Source organism: Pteropus medius, unplaced genomic scaffold (genome assembly GCF_902729225.1).
Source record: "Pteropus medius unplaced genomic scaffold, Ma_sr-lr_union100, whole genome shotgun sequence".
NCBI classification, from domain to species: Eukaryota; Metazoa; Chordata; class Mammalia; order Chiroptera; family Pteropodidae; genus Pteropus; species Pteropus medius.
In genome coordinates, this window is record NW_024349798.1 from 4760678 (window position 1) to 4788419 (window position 27742).

General features: G+C 52.3%; 1 protein-coding gene and 1 long non-coding RNA gene across 2 annotated transcripts; one reads left to right on the forward strand and one right to left on the reverse strand.

Annotated features, from left to right (window-relative positions):
- Positions 1–445: 445 nt before the first annotated feature.
- Positions 446–27709, forward strand: KCTD5 (potassium channel tetramerization domain containing 5). Its single transcript, XM_039885058.1, has 6 exons — positions 446–731; positions 11450–11558; positions 13743–13834; positions 15933–16028; positions 19087–19212; positions 25983–27709. The coding sequence occupies exons 1-6, from the start codon at positions 480–482 to the stop codon at positions 26010–26012; spliced, it is 705 nt and encodes a 234-aa protein (XP_039740992.1). The 5' UTR covers positions 446–479; the 3' UTR covers positions 26013–27709.
- Positions 5080–8467, reverse strand: LOC120620282 (uncharacterized). The gene is made up of 2 exons (XR_005657796.1): positions 8283–8467; positions 5080–6973 (listed from the first exon to the last, which is right to left on the reverse strand). It is a non-coding gene; the product is annotated as an uncharacterized LOC120620282 (long non-coding RNA).
- Positions 27710–27742: the final 33 nt, after the last annotated feature.

The following is a 27742-nucleotide window of genomic DNA, read 5'->3' on the forward strand; positions in this document are numbered from 1 at the left end:
TCTAGATTTATCATATAAATTTTGTTTAGCCCATGATTTAATCATTTCATAATTTAACGAATCTATTTCTCTTTTCAAAAGCTTGTGATTTAGATGTAGTTAACGGATGATGAAATTTACATGTATGCGCGGTTGTCTTGTAATTTAAAAAGCATGTAAAGTGCAAACACTCGCTAGCGTAGCTCTTCCTTTGGCGTGGGACTGGGCGTGGTCGCAACTAGGAGCGAGCCCTTCTGGACCCGGCGTTTTCCCCCTCTGCCGCCCTCCCGCGTCAGCGTTCCGGAATCACGCTGCGCACGACTTCGGCCGGAAGGGGGCATGACCGGCCACTTTTCCGCGCCGGAACTTTCGCCTCCCTCGTGACGCCGGTGCGGGCGCTTTACGAGGGCGTACCCGTGGGCGGGACAGAGCTCGGAGGACGCTATTAAAGGCCGGACGCTTCCGGTTGTGGGGAGCTGTGGTGGGGCTTGGTGGGAGTCATGGCGGAGAATCACTGCGAGCTGTTGCAGCCGGCCCCAAGCGGCCACGGGGTGGGGTTGGGGGTTGGCTTGTGCCGCCGCTGCAGCGCAGGACTCGGCGCTCTAGTCCAGCGCCCCGGCAGCGTGTCCAAGTGGGTTCGGCTCAACGTCGGCGGCACCTACTTCCTCACTACCCGGCAGACGCTGTGCCGGGACCCGAAATCTTTCCTGTACCGTTTGTGCCAGGCCGACCCCGACCTGGACTCGGACAAGGTGAGGTCCGCGCGGGCCGGCCAGCCGGGTCCGGGCCGACCTGGCCCGCGCTGAGAAGACACGCCCCGGGCTCTCAGCCCTATGCTCCCCTCGTCACTAGCTCGACCCGAGCCTCCATCTCCCTGTCTGGGGCTCGGGAGAGACAATGGCGCCCTAGCGCCCACCACCCTTGAGGATCCCAGCTACTCCACTTCGGAGCGTGTTTTTCTCGCCCTCACTGCTCTTCCGCGGAGGAGGTTTCCCACAACCCGGACTTTGCTCTGGATCTACTTTCTTTTTCTCCCTAGATCCTTTTGCCGGTGGTGTGTGAATACCTTTTTTTTCTCCGTCCCAGTGTACTAACTGGCTCTGGAATCGGAGAACTCTTGCGTTCTTTTCACCTTTTCACATTCCAGAGGTTTGACTTAAGGGTGACGCGGAGGGGGGTGGTGTGTGTGTGTGTGGGGGTGGACACAGTGGCCTGCCTTTCCCAGTGACTTGCATTTAGAGAGTTGGCGCTCCATCGTTTTCGGCTACAACACGCACCCCATTCAGCATACTAAGAAGGCGCTGTCCATAGAGTGATATTTTAAAAAGAATGTTGCTCATATTAAGGGATGTCTTAGGAGTGTCAAGGAAGGGCCAAGTAGGAAATCATTTTATCTGCTTTCTAATTATACTAATTTTCCTACTGCCCTCGCAAAAGAATAGGAATTTCTAGGTTGGTTTGCCGCTTGTCTTTTATCAAATTTAATGCTCATACTGTTGTCCAGATGTTAATAGAAATTATTTTGTTGATTATCTTTACTTTGAAAGACTTCTGTGGCAGAGGAAGGGTGTCCTGGAAGCTGTACAAACTGTACAGTACTGAAACTCATGAAAGGCTGTTAAAAAAGTAGTTTTTACCTATATTTATCCTAGGGCGTTCACAAGCTTTATTCTTACTTTCCTGAATCTTTCAGTTGGGCCTGCATAATTACACTTGGCTTTGTGTCTTGCCCATCATTTGCCAAAGATAAGGCTTCCCAGAAAGATTCGGATAGTTAAAGTTCGAGAAGCCTGACAGAGACCATCCTCAGAGTGGCATGACCTTATGACCAGAAAATGAGAACTCTTGAGTTACCACAAAACCACCCATCATGGATAGAAATCAGAGTTTGAGATGCTAGCCCTCTGGTCCTCTCCTTCCCCACCCCACACCCTCAGCTATTTTCATTGCTTATTTGACAACTCTCTAAGAGAATTGGTCTCCCAGAAAATGACAGTCATCTCCAGGATAGAAATAGGCTTTTGTTAGCTGTGATTTTCCTTTTATAGCATGGGTGTATGTTTTACTGTTTTGTTTTTCTTTTTAAACAGTGGGTCTTAGTGGTCATTCACTAGCATTTCTACTCAGGCTGTTCTTGTTTTGTATATTGAGTCAGATTTTAAATTGCTCATGTCCATTGGGTTGTTTTGAGGCAATGGCTGTCTATTCAGGCCTGAAATAGTTGATTCAAGGACAACTGACTATAGCTTGCACAGTTAAGTAAATTCATCCCTTTATTTTACTGTTTCGAGACTACTTAAAAAATTATGCTTTACTGTAATAGGAGCCCTTTGGGGGAGGGTACTGTATTAGAATTTATCTACATTGTCATTGCTTTTTTATTTCATCTTCCACTTAACTACATTTGTTATCCAAAATGTAAAACTGAAATTTAGAACAAGAAGATAATGCTGCAGATACAGTTTCTGTCCCAAAAAAGAATTGATAGTAAATAGAGTTTTAGTCACAGATAATGTGAATTTGCCAGAAAGAGTAATGCTAATTCATATTAGTCATAGTAGTAGAGTGTTTTACTTCAAATGAGAAAATGTATAAGACACTTGGTGTCCTCAGTTTTTTCCTCCCTTGGTTCTGATGAAAGAATGTCCCAGAGATTCATTCTTAGATAATTAAACCCTGAGTGAGGAGGAATCTCAGGGCGGGGTGGGGGCAGTGATTGGAAGAGTGGGACACTAGTAATTACACGATGAAAGAAACAGGATGTTGATTGACACTAAAAAATCTCAAGCCCTGACCTCCTAGTTAAGATTAATGAAAGCATACTTGGCAGATAATCGTAGGGCTGAACATAAGCAATGGCCTAGTGGAAGATTTCCTGCTGGGCATTTACTAGTGTTTATTGAGCACCTGGGCTTGCAGAGGCAGCAGCACTAGGGCAGAGGGTTAGGTGGAGAGATTTAAGGAGGAGGAGTTCGAAGAAACAAAAGACCTGGAGCCTCTCAGGAACCTGATGGGTTTGCAGTTCACTGGGAGAGTGCCTGTGGTCTCTTGCTGATAAATGCAGACTGTCTGGTGGGGAGTTCAGTCTCTGAAGCCATGTGGGAGCAGTGCTTTTTAAGATGTGGACAGACAGGTTCTTAGGGAAGCTGGGGAACTGGGCTACGACTGGTCCTTCCCCCTAAGTCTTCACATTCCCTGTGTCAGGACTGAGCCTGGGACCCACTGCTCACCGAGCCCCAAGCCCTCAAACCCTGACCTTTTTGTCTCAAATTCTGACTCTAGGCCCATTGCTGCCATGACGTTCTCTTTATACAGCCCAAGTGTGAATTCTCATTTCCTCCCGGGGCTTCCTTCAGTGGGGCTGTGTCTGCATTATTCGTTTCAACTGTCCTGGGTTATTTTTCTCTTCTGCGTTCCCTTATGGACAGGCTAGATATAATACGCCTTCTCAGAAGTGCTTTGTAAACACCTGAGGTGTGAATCATTTGGGTTATGCCTCTTTGTATTCCATGGTGACTGGCCCATAGGCATTGCTGAACAGGTCAGACTTTGTTTAGAGCTGAATCCGTTGGAGATGCTTTAGGAGTTAAAGGGCAACGGGAAATACAACTGCTGGCGGTGGGACACCAGTCAGATGAAGAGGGGTTTCAGGGGGGTTTGGTCTCCAGCTGAGCCAGGCCTAGAGAAAACTCCGGGTTGTCCTCTGACAGGGCCATTGTCCCGGCTTCGGGGTTGCAGATTCTGTGGTGTCAGATAGGTCCTTGAGGGGCGGGACCATCAGTGTGCTTCTGATGACATGCCCCTTGCAGATCTTTACTTGTGTTCGGTCTGGGCGTACTTGATGTTGGCAAGAGTCTCAGGACTGGTGATAGTGAAAGAACTATTACAGACGGCTAAGTGACAGGGGTGTGGTCGAAAGTCCGATCTTTTCAGCTGCTTGGCAAGAGAAGTGGGGATAACTAGAGTGGAAAGGTCAATTTCTGCTCAGTGTAACTAAGAGGTGAAAGGTTAGCTTGCCAAATTCCTACGAGCATCCTCTGCACTGACGAAAGCAGCACCGGCCTGTCGGAGGCTGTGAGTGGGTGTCCCGAGACACCGGTTCATGTCATTTTACACTTTGCTTGGGGATGTGGCACTAGGCGTGTTCTTACCCTGACCAGGTGCTGTGGTTTGTTCAGGACCTCAGGGAACGGTCTCCTTGCATGCTAGGAGCAGTCCCTCCCCAGTACAGCAGGTGCGGGATCCCAGGGAATGCTGCGGTCACCTCTTCACAAGGTGTCTAACTTAAAGGCCCCTCAGACCTGAGCCTCCCTGGGCCTGCCTGGGTGTCAGTGCTGGAAAGTCCTGAGAAGGAGTGAGAAGAGCTTGCATCAGGGCATCGTCTCCAGGCCATCAGCTGTCCCACCATCAGCTATCTGTGGGTGGCTTGGGAGGAAGTGGTGTCAGCTGCACAGCAGTTCCTCTTTCTGTCAACTGTACATGCAGCCTTCAGTAGCTGTCCTCCAGCAGGACGGTGACTGCGTTTAGAGCAGTGGTCAGAAAATAATGGCCCAGCTGCCTGATTTTGCAAATAGTTTTAGGGGAACACAGAGATGCCCATGCCCACTCGTTGCCGGGTTGTCTGTGGCTGCTTTTACCTGTGAGTGAGAGCTCATTGCTCCTTTGCAGGGATGCTCCAGGTCAGCAGTCACTGGGCCAGCAGTCTTTAATGTCCTTTAAGGAGCTGACTGCTTGGCACCAAGGCAAGGTGGCCAGGATGCCAGCGACACCGCCCCCCCCTGCCCCCAGCACTGGTACTCTCACCAGGCCTTAATTGGGCAGCTCTCCCCAGACTCTGCAGAGCATCCAGCACATTCCATTCTGGAGTTGGTGGGATACGGGTAATGGAGGGTCGGAGCGTTTCCGTGGTGACAGTGAGACTAGGGACTCAGGCCTGACTTTGACTCCACTCACAACTTCGCCTACTGTGTGTGGCTTAGGGTAAGTTATCTCCTCCTCTGTGTCTGGAGGAGTTGTGAGCATTAAGGAAGATGATGAATGGAACACCTGCCCCGCCTGGTGCCTGGTCATTGCAGTCAATAGAGAAGGCTTTTAGCAGTCTTCATTTTACTTTTGTACTTTATTTTTAGGAACAGTGTACCAAGAATGCTTTCATCTCCCCCCTCAGAATGTTTTTTGGCACTGTCTGTCTATCTTATGTACCCGCTCAGACCTCTCAGAGCCAGCAGGGAGCCCCGTGTGTGGGAACCAGTCTTCCTGTCTCCCTTGTTCCCTGTGCTGCCTCTTCATGCTCCACCCAAAGCCCCTGGCCTGTCTTAGGACAGGCGCTGGAATGCGGGGTCCGACTCCAGGCACTGGAGCATGTCCAGGGAGGGGCACAGCTTCCTGGGCAGACACTGACATTTCTTCCGAGAAACTAGATGTCTTTGAGCCTGGAGAACACCGCTCCTGAGTTCACGTGCCATCGTGGTGTGTGTTGCTGGCATGGGCTCTCAGCATCCGGCGGCATCCGAGTCAGGTGCTCCAAGCGTCTCTCCTGGCCTTGTGTTCTGGTGGGTTCTGGCTTCCTAAGCAGTTGAGCTTCCAGGATCTTGGGTTTGCAAGTCAGGCTCGGGTGGGTGAGGATGGTTCTGAGTGGATGAGCTGGTCCAGCCCCTCACTGCTGAGAGGCCGAGGTTGGTTTTTCAGACCTGGAGAAGCAGGCAGTGCTGGGCGCCAGGCAGTCCTCAGGATGGAGCGGGTGAAGGAACAGAGGAGCCTCGGGCCTGCCCTTTGACCTCAGCTCAAAGGAAGGGCGGACTCTGCCCTGGATCCACTAGCAGGACCGAGTGCAGGAGGAGAGCAGAGGCCACCTGGGAGCTGGCAAAGCGGTGGCTGTCGGGACAGCTGGTTGCGGGGGGACTCAGGTGCCTCATGGGAGCAGCGGGCCAGGTGTGAACCCTTGGCTGGTGTCCTGTCTGCAGTGTCTGGCATGTGGGCACTGAGCGCCTGGTGCCCAGGGGACTGGAGACTCTGGCCCTGAGAAGGTTTTGCCCCCAGGCTGCCAGAGCCACCACAGGACATTTACAGCCAGGGACCCCGGGTCTTTCCGACTGGTGCTTCTGCCCCAGGGGTCATGGTGTCTGCCTGTTTTCATCTCTAGTTGATTTCCCAATGCCAGAAATGTGATGACAAACATGGACACTCACACCTCCAAAATAAGTAATGTGGCACCTGTAGGGGATTTATGTGCAGGTGTTCTGTACCTGGAATGTCTCTAGGGAAGGAAGTACCTGAGAAATCCGGGCAGGTGGATGTTTCCTTGCCTTGTGACATACGTGTTCATAGCAGTGTTCCCTAGGGAGGTGGCACTAGGTCGGGCAGGTCAACCATAACGTCCTGCTTACGACTGTCCTTCCTCTTGCAATGGCCTTCTCTAAGTGGGCCCAGTCATGCCAACTTGAACAGGGTTCTGTGAACCATCTCCACTATTCATGAAGGTTGGTGGGACTCCCCCTGCCCCCACACCTCCTCAGTTGAACCTGAGGCGTATTTGTTGCATTGAAGTCTCAGGAGCCTCACGGGTGGGGGCCTTTGCTTCTGATGAGCCTCATTTGAGTCCTGTGTGTCATCCTAAATTCTGTTTTTAAGCACCATTGAAGGGCGGCCCTCAGGCTAAGAAGGCAGCCTGTGGGTCAGGGCCCTGGGGGCTGAGGGGGTTTGTTTCCAGGGGAGGCGGGCAGAGGCAGCACTGAGAGTCAAGGCCTGACATGTCCACCCCCCTCTCCACCCAGAGCCCTCACCTTTCCTTTATTGCCTGTGTGTGCTGGAGGGTTTCAGATTTCTGGGTGCACAGAGGGCATTGTGGGGTCTCGTGTAAAGAAAACTGTCAGAACCAGGTGGTGCATCAGTTTAGTGCTGTTTGAGGTCCAGCCCTGTTCAGTGAGTCTGGTGCCTCCAAGAAGTCCGTTTCCTTGTTTATAATTGATGTCCTCTGGGTCAAGGCTTTGAGAAACTATAAGAAACAAAGCAGAAAAGAATGCAGAAGTGAAGGTTTTATGTGTCAATTTGAAACAGTTAAAATAGTTAACTTCAGAGTAAAATCTAAGTATTTTGAATTAGGTTGATTGCAAATGTTTGTGCACAGAAAATTCTATGCTTTTGCATTTCATTTAGATGGGGGAAATTTGACAGAGAATATATCTCGCATTTAGTTCAGGACACTCGGCCCTCTTAATTTCAGTTCTCCAGCGGCCATTCGTTTTCTGTTGCAACAAAGTAGTGTCTGTGTCCACTTCCTAGTGTGTTTCTGGAAATGCAGATGACTGAAAGGAGCCAAGTGCAGATGCTCTGTAAAGAACTCATGGAGCCGGAGTGAGACATGTCCACAGAATTATTTTCCATTTAGAATCTCACACAAGAGCCTGGCATTCTCGACCCTTGTTCCTAATTGTCGCTTTCAAGGCCACAAGGTTGCATCAAGGGAGTAGTGCCCTTAGGGACAAGGGGCTCCAGTGTACCCGCGCATTCTGCCTTTAACTTGAGGGCTGGGTTTTACTTCTAGGCACAGTGTTGGCTGGGAGACCCTTGGTCTCGGGGGCTGTTTATTGAGTGGCCCGGGTGCCTTACTGGTCATCCCAGAGCACGTGGGCTGAAGATGCTAGGCGGGATTAGAGGAGTGTGGTGTGGGGCCCACTTGGTTGTTCCCAGTCAGGGTTGTCTTCTCTGCCTCCATTTTGGGACCACAGGTCAGGGGTTTCCTAGGAGTTCAAAGGCCCTGCCCTTGCCCACTGGCTCCTCCTGATAGACTGTGGGCATCATGCTCCCCCTGGTTGTGGCCAGGGCATCATCTCTGTGACCTGGCAGCTCCCTCCCCACACCCCACAGCCCTTAGGTCCAGGAACAGGGCTGGATACCAGTGGCTTTGCCTGGGTGTTGTGCCCACTTGGAGTGGGATTCAGCCAGCCTGGGCATCAGTGAGCCTCCCCTCACTCCCAACTCCCCAGTGTGTGGACTGGAGGGAGGGGCGGGTGTGCTCACTCCCATTAAATATTCAAGAGCCACCTCCAGCATTTTCCTTTAGGGTAGCTGTATATTTTTAAAGCCAGCACTTCACAAGTAGGTCAAACGCTAATTCAGTGAGAAGTGGGGAAGGTCAATAGAGGGAAACGGTTAGTCGAGAAAGCAGTCTTAATTCTGGCTGTTTTATAAAACAAGAAACCCAACCTCACCACTCTATAAATGTAGTACACGCTTGTTATATAAGTCGAGACAAGGACAGAGAGAGAGAGAGGAGAAAGAAGAGAGATCATGAGTTTTGCTACCCGGCCGGTGTTAAGTCTTAGTCCGGTTCCTTGCTGCAAGTGTGGCCTCCCCAAGTGTGCATCATCGGGGTCTCCTTCGTTGCTGGTGCCGACCTGTGAAGTGACGTGAAGTGACGTTAGTGCAGCGTGCCGGCAGCTGCGTCTCAGTCACGCCCAGCTGCTAGCGTAGATACCACTGAGAAGGTTCTCTTTTTGCTTATGAGACTAAGACTTCTGAATTTGTTTTATTCTGTATTTTCTGTATCTCTGTTTTGTATTTTTTTAATTTCCTCATTAGCAACACAAGCACATGAGGTGCCAAGGCCTCTGATCCCCTCTCTCTCTAGAGGTGCTCTTGGCCCAAGCTTTCTAACATTTGGTGTGTTTGATCAAGTATCTCGGAGTGGCCTCTGTGAGGTTTTTGGGAAAACATTTTTGTACTAAAAATAGGACAAGGATTCAAGTGTTAAATTCATATGGGCTTTTAAGGTAAGCCATGAACTGTAGGTGCCGGGGAGGAGTCACTCAATCACTGCTTTAACTAACTCAGGCCTGTCGATCCCCAGAGAGGGACATGCAGTGTGTGTCTCGAGAGTGCCTCCCCCTTCCTCCAGTTCTCCAGATCAGCTTCGCATTTTGAGACCCAGCACAGTGCCAGTTCCCCTGTGCCCTGTCCGGGATCTCCATCTATGTTGCCTCTGTGCCCAGTAGCTGTCCCTTCCCCTGACGCCTGGCATGGGTGCCACAGTTCCATCTGGCTTCCCCTCCCTTCCCTCCTCGTCTCATCCCCTCATCCCAGGCTTTGTAGGCTTGGGCCACTTTTGTGTATTTTGTGCTGCTCAGCATTCTGTTGGCACTCAATAAACATCCTTTTCTTCTCCTGCTGAGTCCCAGCTCTGAGTGCAATTCCCAGCTTTTGGGTTGTGTGGCCTTGAGCCTGCCATCTGACCTGAGGCCCCTGGGAGGCGGACATGAGCCCTCTCTCATCTGATCTTTCCTATTTGACCTTCTGCCAGCTGAGTGTGAGGTAACAGTGAGCTGACGAATAATTTCTGAGCTTGGTCATGTGCAAATGTCATGATTTGGCTGTTTTCATACATTTGGGGGGCTAGGGAAAAGCCCCTTGATTCAATGTCATGGAAGCTCCATCTCTTTCTTTCTAGACCTTGGCCTCTTTGTAGGACATGTGGCTGTTTCACCAGTAACTGAAGGAACATTTTTCTGGAAGTTGGTCCATGGAGTCCTTTGGCTTTGCCTGGAGAACAGTAGGGGGCCCGGAGTCAGGGGGTCATGGGACAGTGTCTCACTAATGCTTCCTTAGATGGGGATTGGGTCCCAAGGAAGAATTTGGGAGGTCTTTGCAGTTGGAACAGTGCTCTGGAGAACAGGAATCTCATGGTGGTGGGAGAGGCAGTTCAGGCCCTGATGGGAGACTAGGCTGAGTGCCTGGGCCTACATGAGTGAGGACAGAGGCACTCTGGGCTGAGTGGGGCCTGTACACAGACCACCCAGGCTTCAAGGCCAAGTGCCTCCATGTCCGGAGCCCTAATTGAGATAAGAAGAGCAGGTTTTTATAGCTTTATGATCATGGACTTAGAGAAGAAACCCTTGAAACTACCAGGTTTTATTTACCTCACAAAACTGAGAATTTGAGGCTCCGGAATGAGAAATAGGGTCCTAACGTAGAGTATTGCTTTGTGGTCAAGAAGCCTCCTGCCTTCCTGTGTCTCTGGCCTCTGTTGCCTATGGGCATGGCACATCTAAGAGGTTCAGGTGTTTTTACCTTGCCACCTACCTTGCAGAGACAGCAGATGCTGTCCTGGAGCCAGGGTCAGCTAGTTGCTCCCCTTTTCTTTGTGGCCCTTGCCTGCTGAAGATCTCTCTTGAGCTCTGGGAGCTGTTTTCTGGACAGGGAGGCCACTTCTACTCTCAGACTGTTTTGTAGAATCACCTTCTTGTTTCAGGGTGGAGGCCTCAGTACCCACTACCTTCCCTGGGGCTGTTGGTCCAGGTTCTAAGCTCTGCCTGAGGAGGGCAGGTGAGCCTGTAGGAGAGAACAGGATTCTCAGTGGGCTGCAGGCGCTAGTGTGGAGGGGAGCTATTCCGTCTCTCATCCACCTAGCAGTTCCACTGGTAGGCAGCCGGGGTGGGGTCATACTCATTGACCCAAGTCAGATTACAGCTGACAAGTCTGCATCAAGTCCCTTGCCTTTGTTAGATCCCAGGCGCCATTACTCCACTAGACCACTGTGGCTCCTTTGCCATAGACTCCCCCTACCCGCTTTCTGTGCCTGTTACTCTGTGTGACCTCTATGGTGTCCACTCTGATGGTGTCATGTAGGGTTTGCCCTCACCCTAGTGTCCACCCTCCCTGGCCACAGCTGCAATGGCCACTGAGAGGCTGTGGTTGGAGCTGACTCTGAAGACATGCCAGTGGGTGGCAAGCATCCCTGACCCTCAGAAAGGCCCTGGCCCTAGGTGTAGAACCAGGGCTGGCCCAGATGCAGGAGGGGCACCCTCTGGTGGTCTGTTTTATAGACAGCTCAGAGCTCACTGGGTGAGGCTCCCTTGATGGTCAGCAGTCACTGGGAAGCACTGGGGCTACCTTGCAGTGGAAAACGAGGCTTTGTTCCATGTGCCTTTGACTGAGGACTGTTGTCGCTGACCTCAGTCCTGCTCACCTGCCCAGGGAAGAGCCCCAAAATGAGAAGGGTAGGCGCTGGCTGCAGAGGCACATGTCTCAGTGTTTTTCAGAAGTGGAACTGTCAGCGTCAGCCCTGCCTTTAAGAGGGTTCCGTGGAGGAGAGTCTGTTAGTCATGCTTGTGGGACGGTGTCTAAAATGAGAAAAGGATCAGCTTCAGAAATCTTTGGAGCTGTGAGGAAAGAGGCCCCTTTATTCACTTGCCTCTCAGTGAATAAAGGGAGATAACCTTGTTACAAAACAGAACTTAAACTTGGTTTAGCCCTGAAATGGTGACAGATCAGGGTTGGAGGCTGCAGATGGCAGGAGGCATGCAACATCTCTTTGGGGTTCCCTAAAGTGCCATGAACGCTGATCTGGTTGTTTGTTAGAGACACATAAAACCTGCATGCCTCAAAAAAACCTTTAAATGTGGCCTGGCTTGGGATTATCTGCGGGACACTGCTTTCTGGTCCAGGATTCACATTGGTGCTTTGTTCTTTGTAGGATGAAACAGGTGCCTATTTAATCGACAGGGACCCCACCTATTTTGGGCCTGTGCTGAACTACCTGAGACACGGAAAGCTGGTCATTAACAAAGACCTTGCAGAGGAAGGTGAGTTGAGGGCAGGATCTGGTGAAGGTGCCAGCTGGACCTCTCTGAGCCTGAGCCACCCTCAAGGAGCAGGCCCTGTGTGCCGGGGGCCAGGTTGGGATCCATGTGCCCCTGCCTCCTGCAGAAGTCCTAGGTGCCCGAGTCCCCTTACTTGCTCCTCAGCTTCCTTGCAAATGTGTCCTATGAAGCAGCAGACACTGGCCTCAGAGAGGTGAGGGGGCTGCTTGGCTCAGTTTCTTCCCCTTCAGGAAGCAAAGGTTCTTCAGAGCTGGGCTGGCCATCAGGACCACTGTAGCAGAAGGGCCTGGGGACTTCAGCCCAGGCCTCTGCGACCCCACTATGGGGTTCCCCCAGCTATGGGCCGATCCATGGACCCCCTCCTTGAAGTGTCCAGTTAGTGATGTGTGAAGGTCGGGTCTCCTGCTTTGGGAGACTGCCCATTCTTTGGCTATAACAGTCTGAGAGCCATGTATTAGGAATGTGCCTGCCATGTGAGTTTCCCAAGTGTCCTTCAGCATCTCAGTCACCCTGAGTCTGCTCTCCTTTCAGGACAGCACTGTGCCATTATCTCTGAGTTCTGTTTGTTCTCAAGTGTTATGCTAAGTTCAGACTTTGGTCACAAGGAGCAGGGACACCAGGTACAGCTCTGTGGGCACCACACCCGAGGCTGATGCATCTTCATGCTCTGGTGTGGGCTTGGCTCCAGACACTAGGGAGGTCCAGAGAGGTTCAGGGCACTGTTGCTCAAGAGTGGGCTCCGGCTCCTTGCTCTGCTCACATCCCCGAACGACTGCTGGTACTGAACTGTGTCTTCCTTCAGCTCTTGGCACATCTTAATCCATGCCTTCTGCACCTCTGGATCCCCTTTTTCATGCACATATACTTGTGTATTTGAAGCACCCTTCCTTTGAGTGTGCACAACTGTATAATTCTAGGCTAAACTTCACAGCCTGTTCCCAATGTGATTTGCTTGGAAAGGGGTACTTGATGTGACCGAACCTCACTGCCTGGCCTTACTCACCTGCCTTCCTACTGCCTCAGAGGAAGTGCTTTCAGGAGAAACACCCCAGTGGACACCATTTCTTGGTTCTGCCCTTCATCAGAATGTGGTGCTTGGAGTGTCCAGGTGGAAGGAAGATGTGCTCTTCAGGCCCATGCACTTGTCCTAAAGCTTCTGGTGCTCATTTGCAATGCCCCTCAGTCTTCACCTACACAAATCTGAGGATGGGATGATGGTCACCAAGAGTCATCTCGAGAAGTGACATTCTAGATGTGGCCTCCCTTTGGGTAGCCCCGAAGAGAGACATCCTGCTGGGAGGCTGCTGTCCGCCCCCACTCTCATCCTCTGTTGCCTTGCCTGGGGACCTTGTTAGGAGGCAGCCTGAGCAGATCTGGCAGGCAGAGTCCATGGCTCCAAGCTCCTAGTGCTGCCGGTGGAGGGACCATGCCATGGAGAGCAAGGGCTGGCCGGGATGACCAGTCATGGTGGCAGAAGACATACTTTGAAACTTCTGGAATACCCATGAGGAATCCCTGAAGCAGAGCCTTTCCAATTTATTCTTTAGAATTCCTAGAGATTTTAAGTCCCTAAGTGTGGTACATTTCAAACAACCATCTTTGAGAGGAAAGGAGTTCCTAAACTGGCAAGAGTCCTGGAACAAGGAGGCACCCCCTCCACCTGCAAGTCTAATGATTGAATAGGGAAACTGAGATGCCGAATGACTGACTCAAGAGACCTGCACACAGCTGCCTGGCCTGGCCTGAACCTCTTATGAAGAGGGTGGGAAGTCAGCCAGCCTAAGGCAGATGGCTGCGGGCTATGGAGGGAAGACGCCTGCGTTCCATCCTTCGTGCCCAGCGTGGAGCTCTGAGTCCTCACCTGCCTGACTTGGGTGCGAACCAGCTGTTATGCACCTGAGCTCTGCTCCCAGAAGGTCACCTGGAGAGATTTGTACAGGAGTGTGTTCAGTAAATGTGCTATTTGTTGATCTGAACCCTCTGCCCCTAGTCCTGGGGAATCCCTCTGAGAGCCAAGAGTGTCTGCACCGACTCTTTTGGGGTGTTAGGATGGGGGCTGAGGAGCCTTCAGTGGGCCAGGCACAGGCTGCAGGTCCACAGCAAGGCTGAGTTGAAATGTTCATTCTTTGATCTGCTGAAAATTATAGTTATTTTTCTCTATTTCAGGAGTGTTAGAGGAAGCAGAATTTTACAATATCACCTCACTAATAAAACTTGTAAAGGACAAAATTAGAGAACGAGACAGCAAAACATCACAGGTAAGACCAGTGACCAATGTGCTGGAAGCTTCCAAGGCCTAGTGTGTATGCACGACTCTCACCCTTCCCTCCTCACTGACCAAGGACCTTGTAAGGCTTTAAGATTGGGCTGTCCTGTTTTGATGTCTGTCTTCCTCTGTCATCATCCTAGTGCCCAATGGCCTACTCTCTAGCCGCCTCCTGTGGTGCTGCCAGCTGGCACTGTGGCAGGCATGCAGGGCACATTCCAGCCTTGGCCAGCCTACCTTCAGGGAGCTCCACCCCAGTGGGATGGGGCAGGGGCAGACAGCTACTGGGGAGGAAAAGAAAGTCCGTGAGAGCAAGAGAGTGGCAGGGAACGGGGTCCTCCAAGGGGGAGTGAGTGTGTGTGTTTGGGGAGGGCATTGCAGGCAGGGCGCACAAGTGCAAAGGGCTTACGGGCCATGTGCTTGCCCATTCAGAGGGCCAGTGTGGGGCGGAGAGCAAGGGGAAGAGCTGGTCATGAGCTGGGGGCAGGTGGTGGAGGCAGGGGTCTTGCAGGCCTCTGTTGGTGAGTTGAGGAGTCGGCCTTACTGAAAAAGAAGAGCTCACTCGGTTCTCTTTGTGCCACCTGTGTGCTTGGCAGTGATGGAGCCTGCACAACCACTCTGCTTCCCATTAGGCCAGTGTTTAAAGTGCTGTGTCCAGCCCCTCAATGAAGGGATGTGCCAAAGGGTCTAAGGTATTATTAGTCTTTGTCTCTGCGCTAGCTCTACCCCTGAGCAGAGTGATAAGTCCTTGCCCAGTGAGTTCTGCTCCTCTAGGAGGATGCTATGAAGTGGACGGTTCCTTAGAGCTGTTGTTATCTGGAGAATCTCAGTTTACTTAAAACCTTTCCCCCCACCACACACACCACCACCATGGGCTTTCCCACTGGGTGCTTCTAGTCCCTGACCAGCCAGAGCTCTTAACCTTTGTTTTCTGAGCTTCCATCTGGCGGCTAGCTTAGCCAGAGTGGCTGGTCAGGGGCCAGGCCAGGGAGCAGGGCATGCCTAAGTGACACCTGGGAGACCAGGACCAGCCACACACCCAGCACCCAGTCTTCCTGTGGGAGATAGTGGGCACCAGGGCAGTTGGGAGGAGACATTTCCACTGGCTTCCTGATCATCTCCAGCCAATTTGCCTCCCCACCACCCCCAAGATGCCCCACTTACGAGCCATGTGACCTGGGCCAACACTGAACCTGCTGAACCTGTGTGCCTCAGTCTCCTCTTGCATAGGGGATGTAGAGGAGCCCCTTGTCACAGGACCTATGTGAGGATTAGAGGGCTCAGGCTGGGTAGCATACCAATGTTGTCTCATAGATGAAAGAATTGTACTTCAGGCTGTGACCCTGTCATTCAAGTGTCACTGGAGTGAGTCACTACCTTAACATCAAAATACAACCTGGAGCTTCTTCAGCCCCTTCCCCCTGGTTACAGGTGTGTTATATTTAGTGGCCACCTCCTCCTGCTGGAGTAACAGCTCTTTGAGGGCAGATCTCCCCAGGGACTCCCATCACCAGACACCATGCCTGGAATGGAACTCAGGGAAGGTCAGGTGGGTGGCTAGGTCAGAAGGTAGATCAATCTTTTGGAAGCCAGTTCAGCCCAAGGGAAGGCTTGTGTCTGAGCTGTGCATATCTGAAAGCTTTGCTAGGAGCAGGGGTGGGGTTGGTCTTGCATTGCTCTCAGGCCTCCTTGTCAATCCCTCCCCAGCTGATGGATTCAGGGACTTAGTGTGGTTCCTCTGAGGAAGAGAGATGGACGTCCTCGTCCATTCACATCTAGGCATAAGTGCTCTTGGCATTTTAGGAAATGACTCAGTTTATTTTGGAATTTAGAAATTAAAATATTTTTGGAGGTGGATGAGGAAGCAGAAAATGGCAGCTGTTCCAGCCTGTTTGTTTTGTTTTGGTAGATGCATTTGGGGCTTCTTTGGGCATTATGACCTGAGCCCCAGAGGTGGAAGGAAACGTTAGCCTCATCAGATCCCCTGTTGGGCTATCCCTGGAATCTGTACCTGGGGCAGGCTTGCTGGGACAGGGAGGGAGCAGCAGGTTGTGTGGGGCCTGTCTCACCTGTGGCCCTTGTTCTTGCAGGTGCCGGTGAAGCACGTGTACCGTGTGCTTCAGTGTCAGGAGGAGGAGCTCACGCAGATGGTGTCCACCATGTCCGATGGCTGGAAGTTTGAGCAGGTGAAGGGCCCCCTGGACTGAGTTGATGTGAGCCTGTGGAGCAGTGAAACTTTTAATAACAGAGGGCCCCACCTGAGTCCTCAGAGCTACTGGCCCCAGGGACCAGTAATGAAGCATTGGACACCTGTGGTTCCTAGAAATGGGTCACTGGCACATCTCACAAACAGCAGCCTGCACCTTGATGTTTTTGTGGGGAGGGTGGATTTGTTCATAGAGAACCCCCCTGGGGCCTCCACCCACTGCTTCCTTCCCATTCTTCTCTCTGCAATTCTTCTTCTTACTCTACCCCATTCTTTCGGGGGATCTGTTTTCTGAGCTTCCATCTGGCGGCTAGTGTGTATGTGGTTGACATCCTGAGTGGATCCTGGCCTGGCCCCACCTCCCTGTCCCACCCTTTGTCTGCCCAGCCCCTCCTGTGCTCGATGAGCAGATGGTGCCTTGGGCTCCTTTGTGCTGCAGGTGCCATGAATGCTGTTCGTGATGGGGCTGCTCTGTAGCCCTCTAGCCCCTTTTCTGCCCTTGATTAGAAAGATGCCGCTGATGCTGGTCCGCCTGTACTCCATCACTTTATTAGCTCTGCTGTTGCCTCAGGCTGAAACTGATGTGACAGTGTGTAAGTGCTGGGTCCTCTTCCCTGCTCTCTTTCCCTCTGTGCAGCTCTGCATACTGTTCTCGTCCTGTGCGCCTGTGCTCAGTACTTGTGGTCTCAGAACACGTCAAGGGTGTTCTCTGAATGGCCAGCACCTTTCCCACCAGCTTGGAGTCACTATTCCACTTTCTTAGGCAGAGACTCTGAGGTTCAGCCTTGTGACTGTGTCTAGCACCCAGCCCAAGGCCTGGTTGTGAAAGGTGGACACTGGATCTGTGACCTCAGCCCCAGGTAGTGACCGCCCTGCTCACTGGGTCCCCTCTGGTCTCTGGGAGTTTCCTTTGTTGCTAGCTTCCATCTGTGGCATGTTCTGTCCATGGCAAGTGGTCCTGCCGAGAGAGATTGTGAGAAATAACAGGGTCACCCCAGTGCCCCTTCTAATTAAGTCTGCCCCTTTTCTTTAGGTCTTTTGAAATAATGGATTGCATTGTAGAGTGCTTGGAGTCCCTTTAAAATGTCACTAAAGACAGGTGCAGTCAGCATTTGTGTCCCTCTCTCTACCTTTGGACCAGCCACCAGGGCTACTCTGTGTCCTGTTCTGATGATGTAGCTTGCCTCGCCCTTGCACCAGGGAGTCCAAGTGGGGTCCTGTGGTCTGCATGTGTGTTTCTCGTGCTCTGACCCCATCAGAATCCTGCCAGAGACTCACTTAGGACCAGCAGCCTCTCACTGCCCCTCCTGTTGTCCCTCAGTGCACAGCTTGGACAAGGGCTGCGGAAGTGGGAGAGGCTGTCACCTGTGATCTATGAACCAGGTCACCTTTGAGTGGAGCTAAGCACCTCTGTGGCTCCTGCTGAGAGGGAGAGGGCACCTCCTGCCTCCTGCACGGGCGTCTTCCTCCCTGTGACCAGCTTAGGGACTTTGTCCTTAGTTCCTCTGAGTGGATCCCAAATCTATCAAAAAGAGCATGGTCCTCTCTTAAGCACTTTGCCTCATTTGTCCTTCAGGGACATCCTTCTGCCATTTGATGCCCATGAAAGCCCAGAACCACATTCATGTTTGTTTAATGAGAAATCTACTCGCAGAAGCAAGAACTGGACCTGCTTGCTGCAGGGCACATGGAGCGAGAGCCTGGGCCCAGCAAGGTGGCAGAACCTAACCCAGGGTCACCCAGTGGTCAGTGGTGAGGCCAGAACAAAGTTCTGAGCGAGGTTTTGAAGAGGCTTGGGTGCCTCGTGAAAACATGGCCTCTGGGTGGACCTAATTATAAGTGGCTGCACACCTACTGCCTGATCCGCATCCAGGGCCACCTACCCCTGCAGTCCATAGGTGCAGGGCCTGTCTCCTGAGGGATGATTGTGAACCTCGAATAGACTTTGCAGAGACACAGGGAGAGCATGTCTGCCCCTTCTCTGTGGGCCCCCTGTGATATTTTCTCCTCTGGCCATGCTGGCCTCACTCACCACTCCACATATGTTCCTTGTTTGGCTGCACCTGCCTCCCCACCGTGTCCTTTTCATGTCCCTGCATGCAGAGCTCCCACCCCTGGCCTCTCCTATGTGTGCAGATTCATCTGTAGAGAGGCTGGAGAGTGAGAAGTCTTCCAGGTATTTGCTTGTTCATTAATTATGTCGTTCATGGCCTTAATACAATTTCAGTGGTTTTCTTTTGATTCATTTTACATTTAAAGATACAAAAGTCTTTGGCTCTGAGGTAGGCTAGAGCAAGAAAGTCAGCCCTCAGCCCCAACATGGCCATGGTGGTGACCTGAAGGCCCATGGGGATGTAGATTCACACAGACTGAGACTGAAACATGCAGAAGCCACAGCTTCTTAGCATCTGTATTTGAAATTCAGGCAGGTCTACCATCAGCAGCCTCTGCCTGCTTTCCCTTCCACCACCTTCTTGGTTAGTAGCCGTAGGGCAGGAGGGTCCATCTTGGCTTTTCCTGGGAAGGCCTGGTGACCACAGTGAGAACAGACAGAATGTCTGGGAGCTTTTCCTTGTGTGATGACACATGCGTGTGCTCTGGGCCTGTGCAAAGAGAGCACCTGGTGTGCCAAACTGCGATTCTGCTGTGTGCTCCAAGAGGTCCAGCTCTGAGCACACCACCCCGGCCCTGCCTCCCTCTGCACCCTGCCTAGATCTGTGCTCCCCTCTCCCTGTGGCCAGTCAGCATCTCCTGTGGGCCCAGAAACCCTAAAAAGAGCCAACTATCTTACAAAGAAGGCCTGTCCCACATGAAATGTGCACATGTGGTAGTGTTTAGGTGTGGGTGCGTATGTGCCAAGTATGGAAGTTTCAGTACTTTATTTTCCATGAGTTTATTAAAAACCTCTTGGCTGAAATCTGTCCCTCGTCTCCCTGAATGTCAGCTGTCTTTGCAGTGGGTTTTCACAGGCTGGAGCTTCCCTCCTGGTGTGTGGGCTGGTCCTATGCTTACATCACACCTTCCTTCTCTCCTCCCAGCTGGTCAGCATCGGCTCTTCGTACAACTATGGGAGTGAAGACCAGGCCGAGTTCCTTTGTGTGGTCTCCAAGGAGTTGCACAACTCCCCATATGGCATGACCAGCGAGCCCAGTGAGAAAGCCAAGGTAGGTGACTGTGGGCTGGCAGGTAAGCGACAGCCACAGATGCTCTGGCCTCCTGCCAGCAGAGCAGGCTTGTGAGGGCAGAAGATGTCCTTTGCAGGGTTCTTTTTCCTCCTCAGAGCTTTATCTTCTCTTGTTCTCATCGCATTACCAGCTGTGCAGGCTTCCTGGCAGTTTGCTCACCTGTGTTTCTTGTTTGTCATCACATAATTCTCGCCTCATGTGTCAGAAGGAGAGTCCTATAACCAAGGATACATAATTTACTCAGGATGTGGGTGATGCAGTGAGAGTTCTTTGGACACTGGCTCTCCTACAGGGCGATCCCCTGTGGCTTCAGCAGCCCATGCCCTCCAGCAACCCCTTTTCTCATGGACAGAGTTGCTCCTGGAAGTGTTGTGGTTGTGCTTTTAAGTGATGCCACCACTGTGGGCTGTTTTCCTGGGCTTTGGGGCATGGAGGCTGCTGGACAGGTCCCCTGGGTGGTACCTGTCTCAGCCACACTCATCCTGTATTGGGAGTCGAGTTTGGTCTGTAAAAGGAGTGGATCCTGCAGGTGCTATCATTTTAGACTCATGGAGCATTTCCTCGGCCAGTCCCTTTGTAAACTGGCAGTGTTCCTTGGTGGGCACTGGCTCTTCTGTCTCCTGGAGAGGACAGTGCAACCAGGGCGAAAGCAGAACTGCTGTGTCATTTGCTTTTGGGTTAGCCCTGTGGCAGGGAGCAGTGGCTGGCTCTCTCCAGAGGTGAAAGATTCTGGTGGCATCTCCCCTGGGTTTGTTCCTGAGGTCGGGGATTCCAGGACAGACAGAACTCAGCATTGGCCTAGGTTGGCTCCATCTGGCAGGACTTTCAGAACTTTGAGCCAAATAGTAGCCAGACAGCCTTACAGCCAACTCTGAGGGGGACATGGGGGGTCTGCACGGCCTTAGCAGAGCTGGGAAGGTTGGGGCAGGGCTCTCTGGCAGCCCTGGTGAAGGCTTGGGGTGCTGCCTGCCGAAGGGTATTTTGGGTGTGTGTAGGAAAAGGCCAGAACCAGAAGGATTTTAACTGACGACATTAAACTAGGGCTTCCTGGGGCTTCCACAGACTCGGCTGGGGTGGCCTCTAAGCTGGCTACCAACTGCCCAGAACTGCCCCTGGGCTTGAGAACTGATGATAGAGTCACTATGCCCACCGGCCTTCCCAGAGTGGCTGTCCTCCACCTGCTCAAGGCAGCTTTTTCACCACAGAGTGAAGTCTTGTGTCTTTACACCTGTGATTATCCATGTCCCAGGGCCTCCAGAGTCCTCACATGGGGATCAGGGCTGTTCTGCCACTGTTCAGGACAGGACAGCATGGAGATCAGTGCAGGTCCCTAGGTGCTTGGCAGCAGATGGGCACTCTGGGGATGAACGAGTCCCATGGCCAGCCTGGGAATGTGCTGGTTGTAGCATCTGAAGTGGAAGGTGACCATACCTCCCTGCAAGCCCCCAGCCTCTTGACGAGGTACATCTCTCTCCAAGCAATTACAGGGCTTTTGTGTAAGCTGTTTATTTTTAGAAGCTTTTATTTCTGAACTTAAAAAGTTTTCATAGCTGAGCTTACCAGGGCAGCTAACCGAGCTCATTTCTCTCAGGTGGCTTTTTAGCTACAGAAAAGATGTGTTTGTGCTATGAGGGAGCTCTAGGTGTGACCCCATATCTCTTTGCTGTTGAAAATGCAGCCCTATTTCTCTCTCTAAAAATACTTGTCTCTGAAGCGTGGTGGCCACAGCAACTTCTAAATGGGGGCAGAGCATGGTTGGGGCCATTGGAAAGCCGTAGAAAACCATTGGGGCAGGATTGGGCATGGTGATTTGGGATACCTGTGTGCAGCCTGATTGGAGCAGTACTTCACGTCCTGAGGGCAACAAGTGTCACTGCCATGGAACTGCTCACCAGGTGCCCTGCCACATGCAATAGCCTCCTGGCACTGACAGGCCAGCCTCCCATCTCAAGGTGGAAGTGGCAGGAGAGAATGGCTGGGGCTGGAATAACTCAGCAAGGGGAACAGTCCACACAAGAGCTGCTATGTCCACCATCAACTGCAAGTTCAGGGGCTTTCCAAACTGCTTTCTGATTTTATGGTTTGCTGGAAGGACTTGCAGAACTCACCACTGTTGGGCTCATGGTTACGGTTTATTATAGGAAATACGGAAATGGAGGGTTCATATATGTCAGGGGAGAGCACATAGAGTGGAGGACAGGGAACCAGCCAGACTCGGGGCTCCTTTGTTTGTGCTCCTCATGGAGTCAGAATGAGTGGCAGCATGAAACATTGCCCACCAGGATGCTCCCCCAGCCTCCATGTCCAGAGATTTTACTAAGCTCGGTCTTTTAGACATGACTGACTGATTGATCGATGATTGATCTCTCACATGCCTGATTGCAGTGTCCAGCCCCTCTGGCCAACTGACCCCGCCCCCTCCCGTTGTTAGACTGTCCACTGTGGCCTGGAGGTTATGACCTCCCAGGAGCTAGGGGCAAAGGTCAGACCTGTGTTTGGGCAAGGTTCAGTTCTTTTCTGCACAGAAGGAAGGGAAACTCTGACACTTTGGGAGTGCTAGGACCCAGAGATGGGGCAAGGTAGATGCCTGAGACCTGTGTTCCTCCATGGTGTGATCTGGGCGTGTGGGTTTGGGGCCTAGGCCCCAAGATGAGGTTGGTCTGTGCTTTGCTGCACAGCACAGCAGGAGTTCCTGGCCCCATGTGCCCATGGTTGCTGAGGCCTTTCTGGGTAGGCTTCCCTCCGCTGCCTCCCAGCCTCGCTCTGCACTGATGGTGTCCTCTCTTCTTCTCCTCCCTTGCTGCATGCTGTATGCCGAGCCAGAGTGACGACGAGGAGACGGGTCACGATGGGAATGACTCAGATTAAGTGTAAATGTCCTGGTGAGCTCTGCCGCCCTTGCAATGGACCCCGTACCTTGACCCAGCTCCTTCTCCGCCATGTGTGTCCTGTGCCTGTAGTTGACAGAGAACTGTGTAGATCTGCAGTGGAGCCAGCCTGTCTGGGAATGGGCTGTCTGTCTGTCCTCTTTAGATCCTTATGTGGGTGGGATTGGGACCATGCCTCGAGTACCTGAAAACCCTGTATGTCAGACCTCCTTGCCATAGATGTTAGTGGGCAAGGACATGGGCCTGCACTTACTTGGAGCCAGGCTACTCCCAGCCCTACAGGCTTCCCATCCTGTCACTGGGCCATGGGCTCAGGGCTGCAGAGGCTGGACCTCGATCCTGAGGCCAAAGCCTGCAGTGCCCCTGCTCGTGGCGCCCTGGACGAGAGATGCTGGTGGAGAGTCTATGTGGGCCCTTCTTCTTTTTGCCCTGTGATGGGAGGGAGACTCTGTCAATGCCCCCTGCTACTTCTCACAGCTGCCACTTATCGGCCTCTTCTCATAGGCCAGTTGGGTTGCAGAACCCAACTGTGTTTTCCATTAGCAGGAACCACTTGGCTTTCTCTCTCATCTTGCACTGGGCAAGTCGCGGCCCAGAGAGGCAAGTTGCAGGCAGATGAGCCAGGCATCATCCCAGGGTCCTCCACTCCCACCAGGGCCCTCAAATGTAAACAAGACCTACAGTTGAGACCCTCAGCCTCCACCCTGGGAGGAGCTCAGAAGGCATGAGGCCAGCTGAGCACTGAAGGGCCAACCATTCGGCAACAAGCAGTCTAGATGGGGAACTTTTACACTTTAAGTAGTTGTTTTTTTTTTTGTTCTGTTTGTTTTGTTTTGTTGATTATATAAATACATAACACCCTCAGTTTTGCCTTTTGATCCACAAACCCTAAAATAATATTTACTATCTGGCCCTTTAAGGACATGTTTGCTGAGTGCAGGTCTGGACCAGCTGTCAGGGCCCAGGGGACATAGCACAAGCTCCATCTGTCCTTTTAAACTTTGTAGTAGCCATATTAAGAAGAAATTTATGCTAATACTGTTAATTCAGTGTAGGCAAAATGTCATTTCAATCTAGCCCAGCTTTCTCTGCAAACGGTAAAAATCATTGACATACTTTACTATTCTCACTTTAAAGTCTGTGAAATCAGGTGTGTAGTTTACATTTGTGGGAGCCACATCTTAGTGGCTCAGCAGCATGTGGGCAGCAGGCAGCAGGCAGCAGGCCCTGGACTTTGGCCTGGCCCAGTGGTGACTCGTGATAGGAACCCAACTTGGTGCTAGGGGAGCCCACATGAACTTAGAGGAGCCGCACCTACTGGTGGTCTGTTGGGTGCTGGCACTGGGCCAACATCCAGTAGGGACAAAGGGGCTTCTTTCAGTCCCCGTCCCAAGTTATTGATTTTGCATCTGCCAGCTAGAGCTGCTGTGGTGGCCCTCACACGGGTCTGAGCTGTGGGCGGCGCAGGCATGGGCTAATCACAGAGTAGCTCTGGAGCTACAGTGGCCACCGGACCCGCCTGAGCCTGCCCATGGGGTGCTGCTCATGGTGTGTGACCTGCCCTGGTCCCTGCGGGAGGTAGCCCAGATGAGAACTCTGTCCAGGGCAGACGGGGCTGTGACTTTCACAGGTCCTGGGAGGGGGTCTTCTGTCTAGAGAGGGCAGGTTGCCCTCATTAGGAGATAGTTCTCGTGGCATCTGCCCTGGGGGGGGCACCCTTCCTGCGCTATTACCGTGCTCCTAGGCAGATTTCGGTTGTGTGGGCCTCATTTCCACCATTTAGTCCTTTGAACTCAGATACTCCCTCTGCTCTGCTGGACTCTCACAAAGTGAGGAGCTCTGAGCTTTATGGGCCCCCACAGGCCCCAGCTTTCCCTGCAGACAGCAAGGATAAGGGGCCAGCAGACCCTCCTGGGGCTGAGACTAGCACCTTGGCAGAAAGGCCCTGCAGGGGCTGAACAAGGATGCACTGTCACCCCAAGTCACCTCTTTAGACCATGTCCCTCTGACAGGGCCTCCTGGGTTTTCCCAGCAAATTCTACTAAACCTAGGGGCTTGCCCTGGTCTGGTCTGAGTTGGGGCACACAGTCTGGGGTACTGCTTTCCTAGCACCGCAGAAGGTGCACCTTGCAGGGGCTGCAGCGTGGGCCATCTGAGCATCCCCAGAGCTCTCAGAGACTCAGGGTCCAGGCTTGGGGACCAGCAGAGAGAGGTATGAAGGGACAGCTAGAGCGACTCCCGAGAACTTGCACCTTCTCTTGAGTCACTCATACGCGTCCTGGGTGACCATGAGAGACTGGCCACTCTGCTGTGGGCAGCCACCCTCGCTGGTGAGCAGGAGTTTGTGGGGCATGCAGGGCACTCACCGCGAGCCTGAGAACTTCACCTGCCGGACCTCTCTGGGAAGCAGTGAACCTCACTCTGGCCAGAGAGTCCATGTGGGCCTGGGCCTGGCATGGGTAGGGCTGGCTTGCTTCTGGGGCACATCCCCCTGTTGCACTGGGCTGGGGGCTCAGAAATACACAGTGTCCTAGGAGCCCTATCTTTCTCAGCTCTGAAATTCAAGCAGAAAATGCCCCTAGGCAGCTCACTCTTAGATCGCTGATGAGATCAGGATGGTCATCTTACAGCACTGGGTGGCTGTGGTTATGACTTGTGGCCTTTCTGTCCTGGTTACCTGGTGCTTAGCAGCCATACTTGATATAGTGAAACAGCAATATTTGCCAGTTCCAAAGCCCCCACTGGGAACATAGAGTGGTCCCTCCCCCTCTACCTGGCCTCTGTAGGGTTTGACTGGTAGATTTTACCAATGTGCAGGCCTGTCCCCAGGTGGCTTCAGCCCTTGAAGAGCTCCCAGCCCAATTTGGAGGTGGGTGGGATCCACAGATGATTCCAGTGGTGAGAGGGGCTGGGGCCGGGGAGCTACTCTGGCCCTGAGATGCCAAGGAGGAGTATGAAGGAGAGGGGCGGTGGACTCTGCAGGGCTGGCAGTGGGGTCAGGTGCATGTTCCATAGAGTCCTGTCTGGCTGCAGCAAGGAGGGGGCAGGCACCTTTGAGGTGGTCAGTCCAGTCACAGGGAGGCCATGCACCGTGCAAGATTTGAGCCCAGCCAGGCGTTGTGCAGAACAAGCTGATGGGTGTGGGCACTGGGTGACAGGCCTGGGGGCCCAGGCTTCAGGGTTGTATGTCTGGATGCAGGGTGGAGGAGATGTGGTTTGCAACGGGGCATGGAAGAAGGAAGAGGGGAAGATTGGAGTGGGAGCCTCTGGGATCCCAGAGGCCCTGGTTGTACGTTTGTCTGTACGTTTGTGTCTGTGTACGTTTGTCTCTTCAGCTAGCTGGAGAGAAAGACTCAGGAGTTGGTGCCTGGCAGGTGGGCAGTTAAGCCCCTAGGTAGGCTCTGGCACCCTCAGGAGGGGAGCAGGAGGTGGCCATTGGGGGAGATACTGCCAGGGGTCCCTGAGGTCTGGTAAGGAGCTGTACCTCCTTAGGCCATGCGTGCATGTCTCAGCCTCCTGGAGGAAGCCCAGGAAGGGGCTGGGTGGAGGCGAGGGTGTGTCTCTCTGACTTCAGGCTGGGCTAGAGAGTGGGGAAAGTTGGAGGGGCTGTCCCCTTGCATGGGACCTGGAGGTGCTCAAGACAGCCCACCACAGCAAGGGTCAGCTGGGCCGGTCCGCAGCCTATTCTCAGACCCTGGCCAGTGGTGCTGGCTCCTCAGGCCCCTGAGCCGAGATATCTGTAGGCCCACGAAGGTGTCTGGGCTCTGCTCCTTGGAGCAGTGTACTTGGCTCCAGGGCTGCATAGTTCCCACCTCGCTGTCCAAGGCTCATGTCCTCATTCTCTGCATTTGGCATTTTCAGATTTTACAAGAACGGGGTTCAAGGATGTGAGGAGCACAGTTTTGACAGCCGAAGAAACATTTTACTTTTCCCAAGATGCAACGAACTGCCATGTCGAGGAAGCTTGGCCATGAGAAGAAACCTGCTTTTGACAATTTCTCTAGAGATCTGGGTGTGAATCCTTTTTTGCCTCTGAGGTGGGTGGTGAGAGACAGAACCAGCTGTCTAAGACCGGGTGTCCCCACTAGGAGTTGGTGTGCTGGCTGGGTGGGCGTTCCTCTGGGAGCCTCCACTAGGTTTTCCAAGTGCCACACAGGCCTGAGTGCTCCTGACTGACACCTTTAATCACCGAAGATCATTTAAAGGACAGCGTTCTTGGTGCTACATAAACAGCCTGGAAAAGAGCCCGGGCCTCACTGGTAGCAAGTGGCTGCCGTGCTGCTCTGGGCTCTAGATATCCGATGGTCACCCACACTCCATCTGGCCCTGGTCCTCCGGTCAGGGAGTCACTCCTGGGTGTGATTGGCGGTTTCTCATAGCCTTGGGCAGCTTTTGACAGAGGTGGCCTCCTCCCCAAGGCTGGGCCTCCTTCAGAGCCGTGCTCTCCCATCCTGACCCAGCCTGGAACAGTTAAGGCTTCTCCATTTGTATTTTCCAGGCGAGAGACCTTTGCACCCCTTCTTTGCCTGTGTGGATAGACTTCTAATGTTTTTACTTTTTAGAAATGCCTAAAAGTGTTGCTGCATTTTGGATTGATCTATTAAGTCATTTAAAGGGAGGTAGAAATTTTGTCACGTCCATATCGAACCCACGGGCTTATAGGGGAGCTGGCGCCCGTCAGTCAGTGCCTTTGTCTCATCTGGGATGGAGGTCAGGGTGGGAGGCCTGTCCACCTGGCTTCTGGAGCTGAAACTCCGGGTCATGTTGAAAATTGGATGTTTACAGCGCATCACAAATATTTCTCTTTCTTGCCAGCTTTTTCATTTTTTTTGTATAACTATGCAGTTCTCTCTGAAACTTCTGGGATGTTTGAGACTTCACTCACAACCTACACGGGCTTTGCCCACCTGACATGACATTGGAGCTACTAGAATTTCTTTAAAACCCGCTGTCTGCATGCTTTGAGAACAGACTTTTCTGAACTGGTTGTGGGGACTGTCAGAGTCTTGAGGACCTGGCTCAAATCAGCAGCTTTCTGCTTCCTGACCTCGGGCCTCCGGGGGAGCTGTGCACACTGACACCGGGACTGCTGACACGTTGGGCGGAGGCTCTGACACGTCTAGTTTCAGATGCCGCCAGAGCCCTTTTCTTTTTTGCCAATAACCTGATTAACCGAGTTCTCCAGCACCTAGGACTTACCTCCTCCTTTTTGTAAGGTCTGTTGTATGTTGTTAAATGTTTGGCTTTAACCGTTTATAGCAACCTTTCTATAGGGCACATTTAGCCCCTGGTGACTTGTTCTCCCTGCCGAGCCCTGGGAAGAGGGCGGCCCTTGCTGGCCTTGAGGTGTACTTGTGGGGCACTGCTGGCTGCTTAGCGTCGTTAAATTTGTGACCTTGACATCATAGATAGGCTTGTGGTGTTTTTTTAATTTAAAGATATTAAGACTTAATTCACTAAAATTTATTCTAAAGGGATATTTATACTTTTATACTTTTTTAGGTATCTGTATTTTATCAGCTTACAGTTTAATGCCTAAGTTTCCCCTGAAAATAGCAAATAAAATTGTGTATTTATGAATGAGCAGAGCAACTGTTAGTGTCTTAAAGTGCATGAAAAAG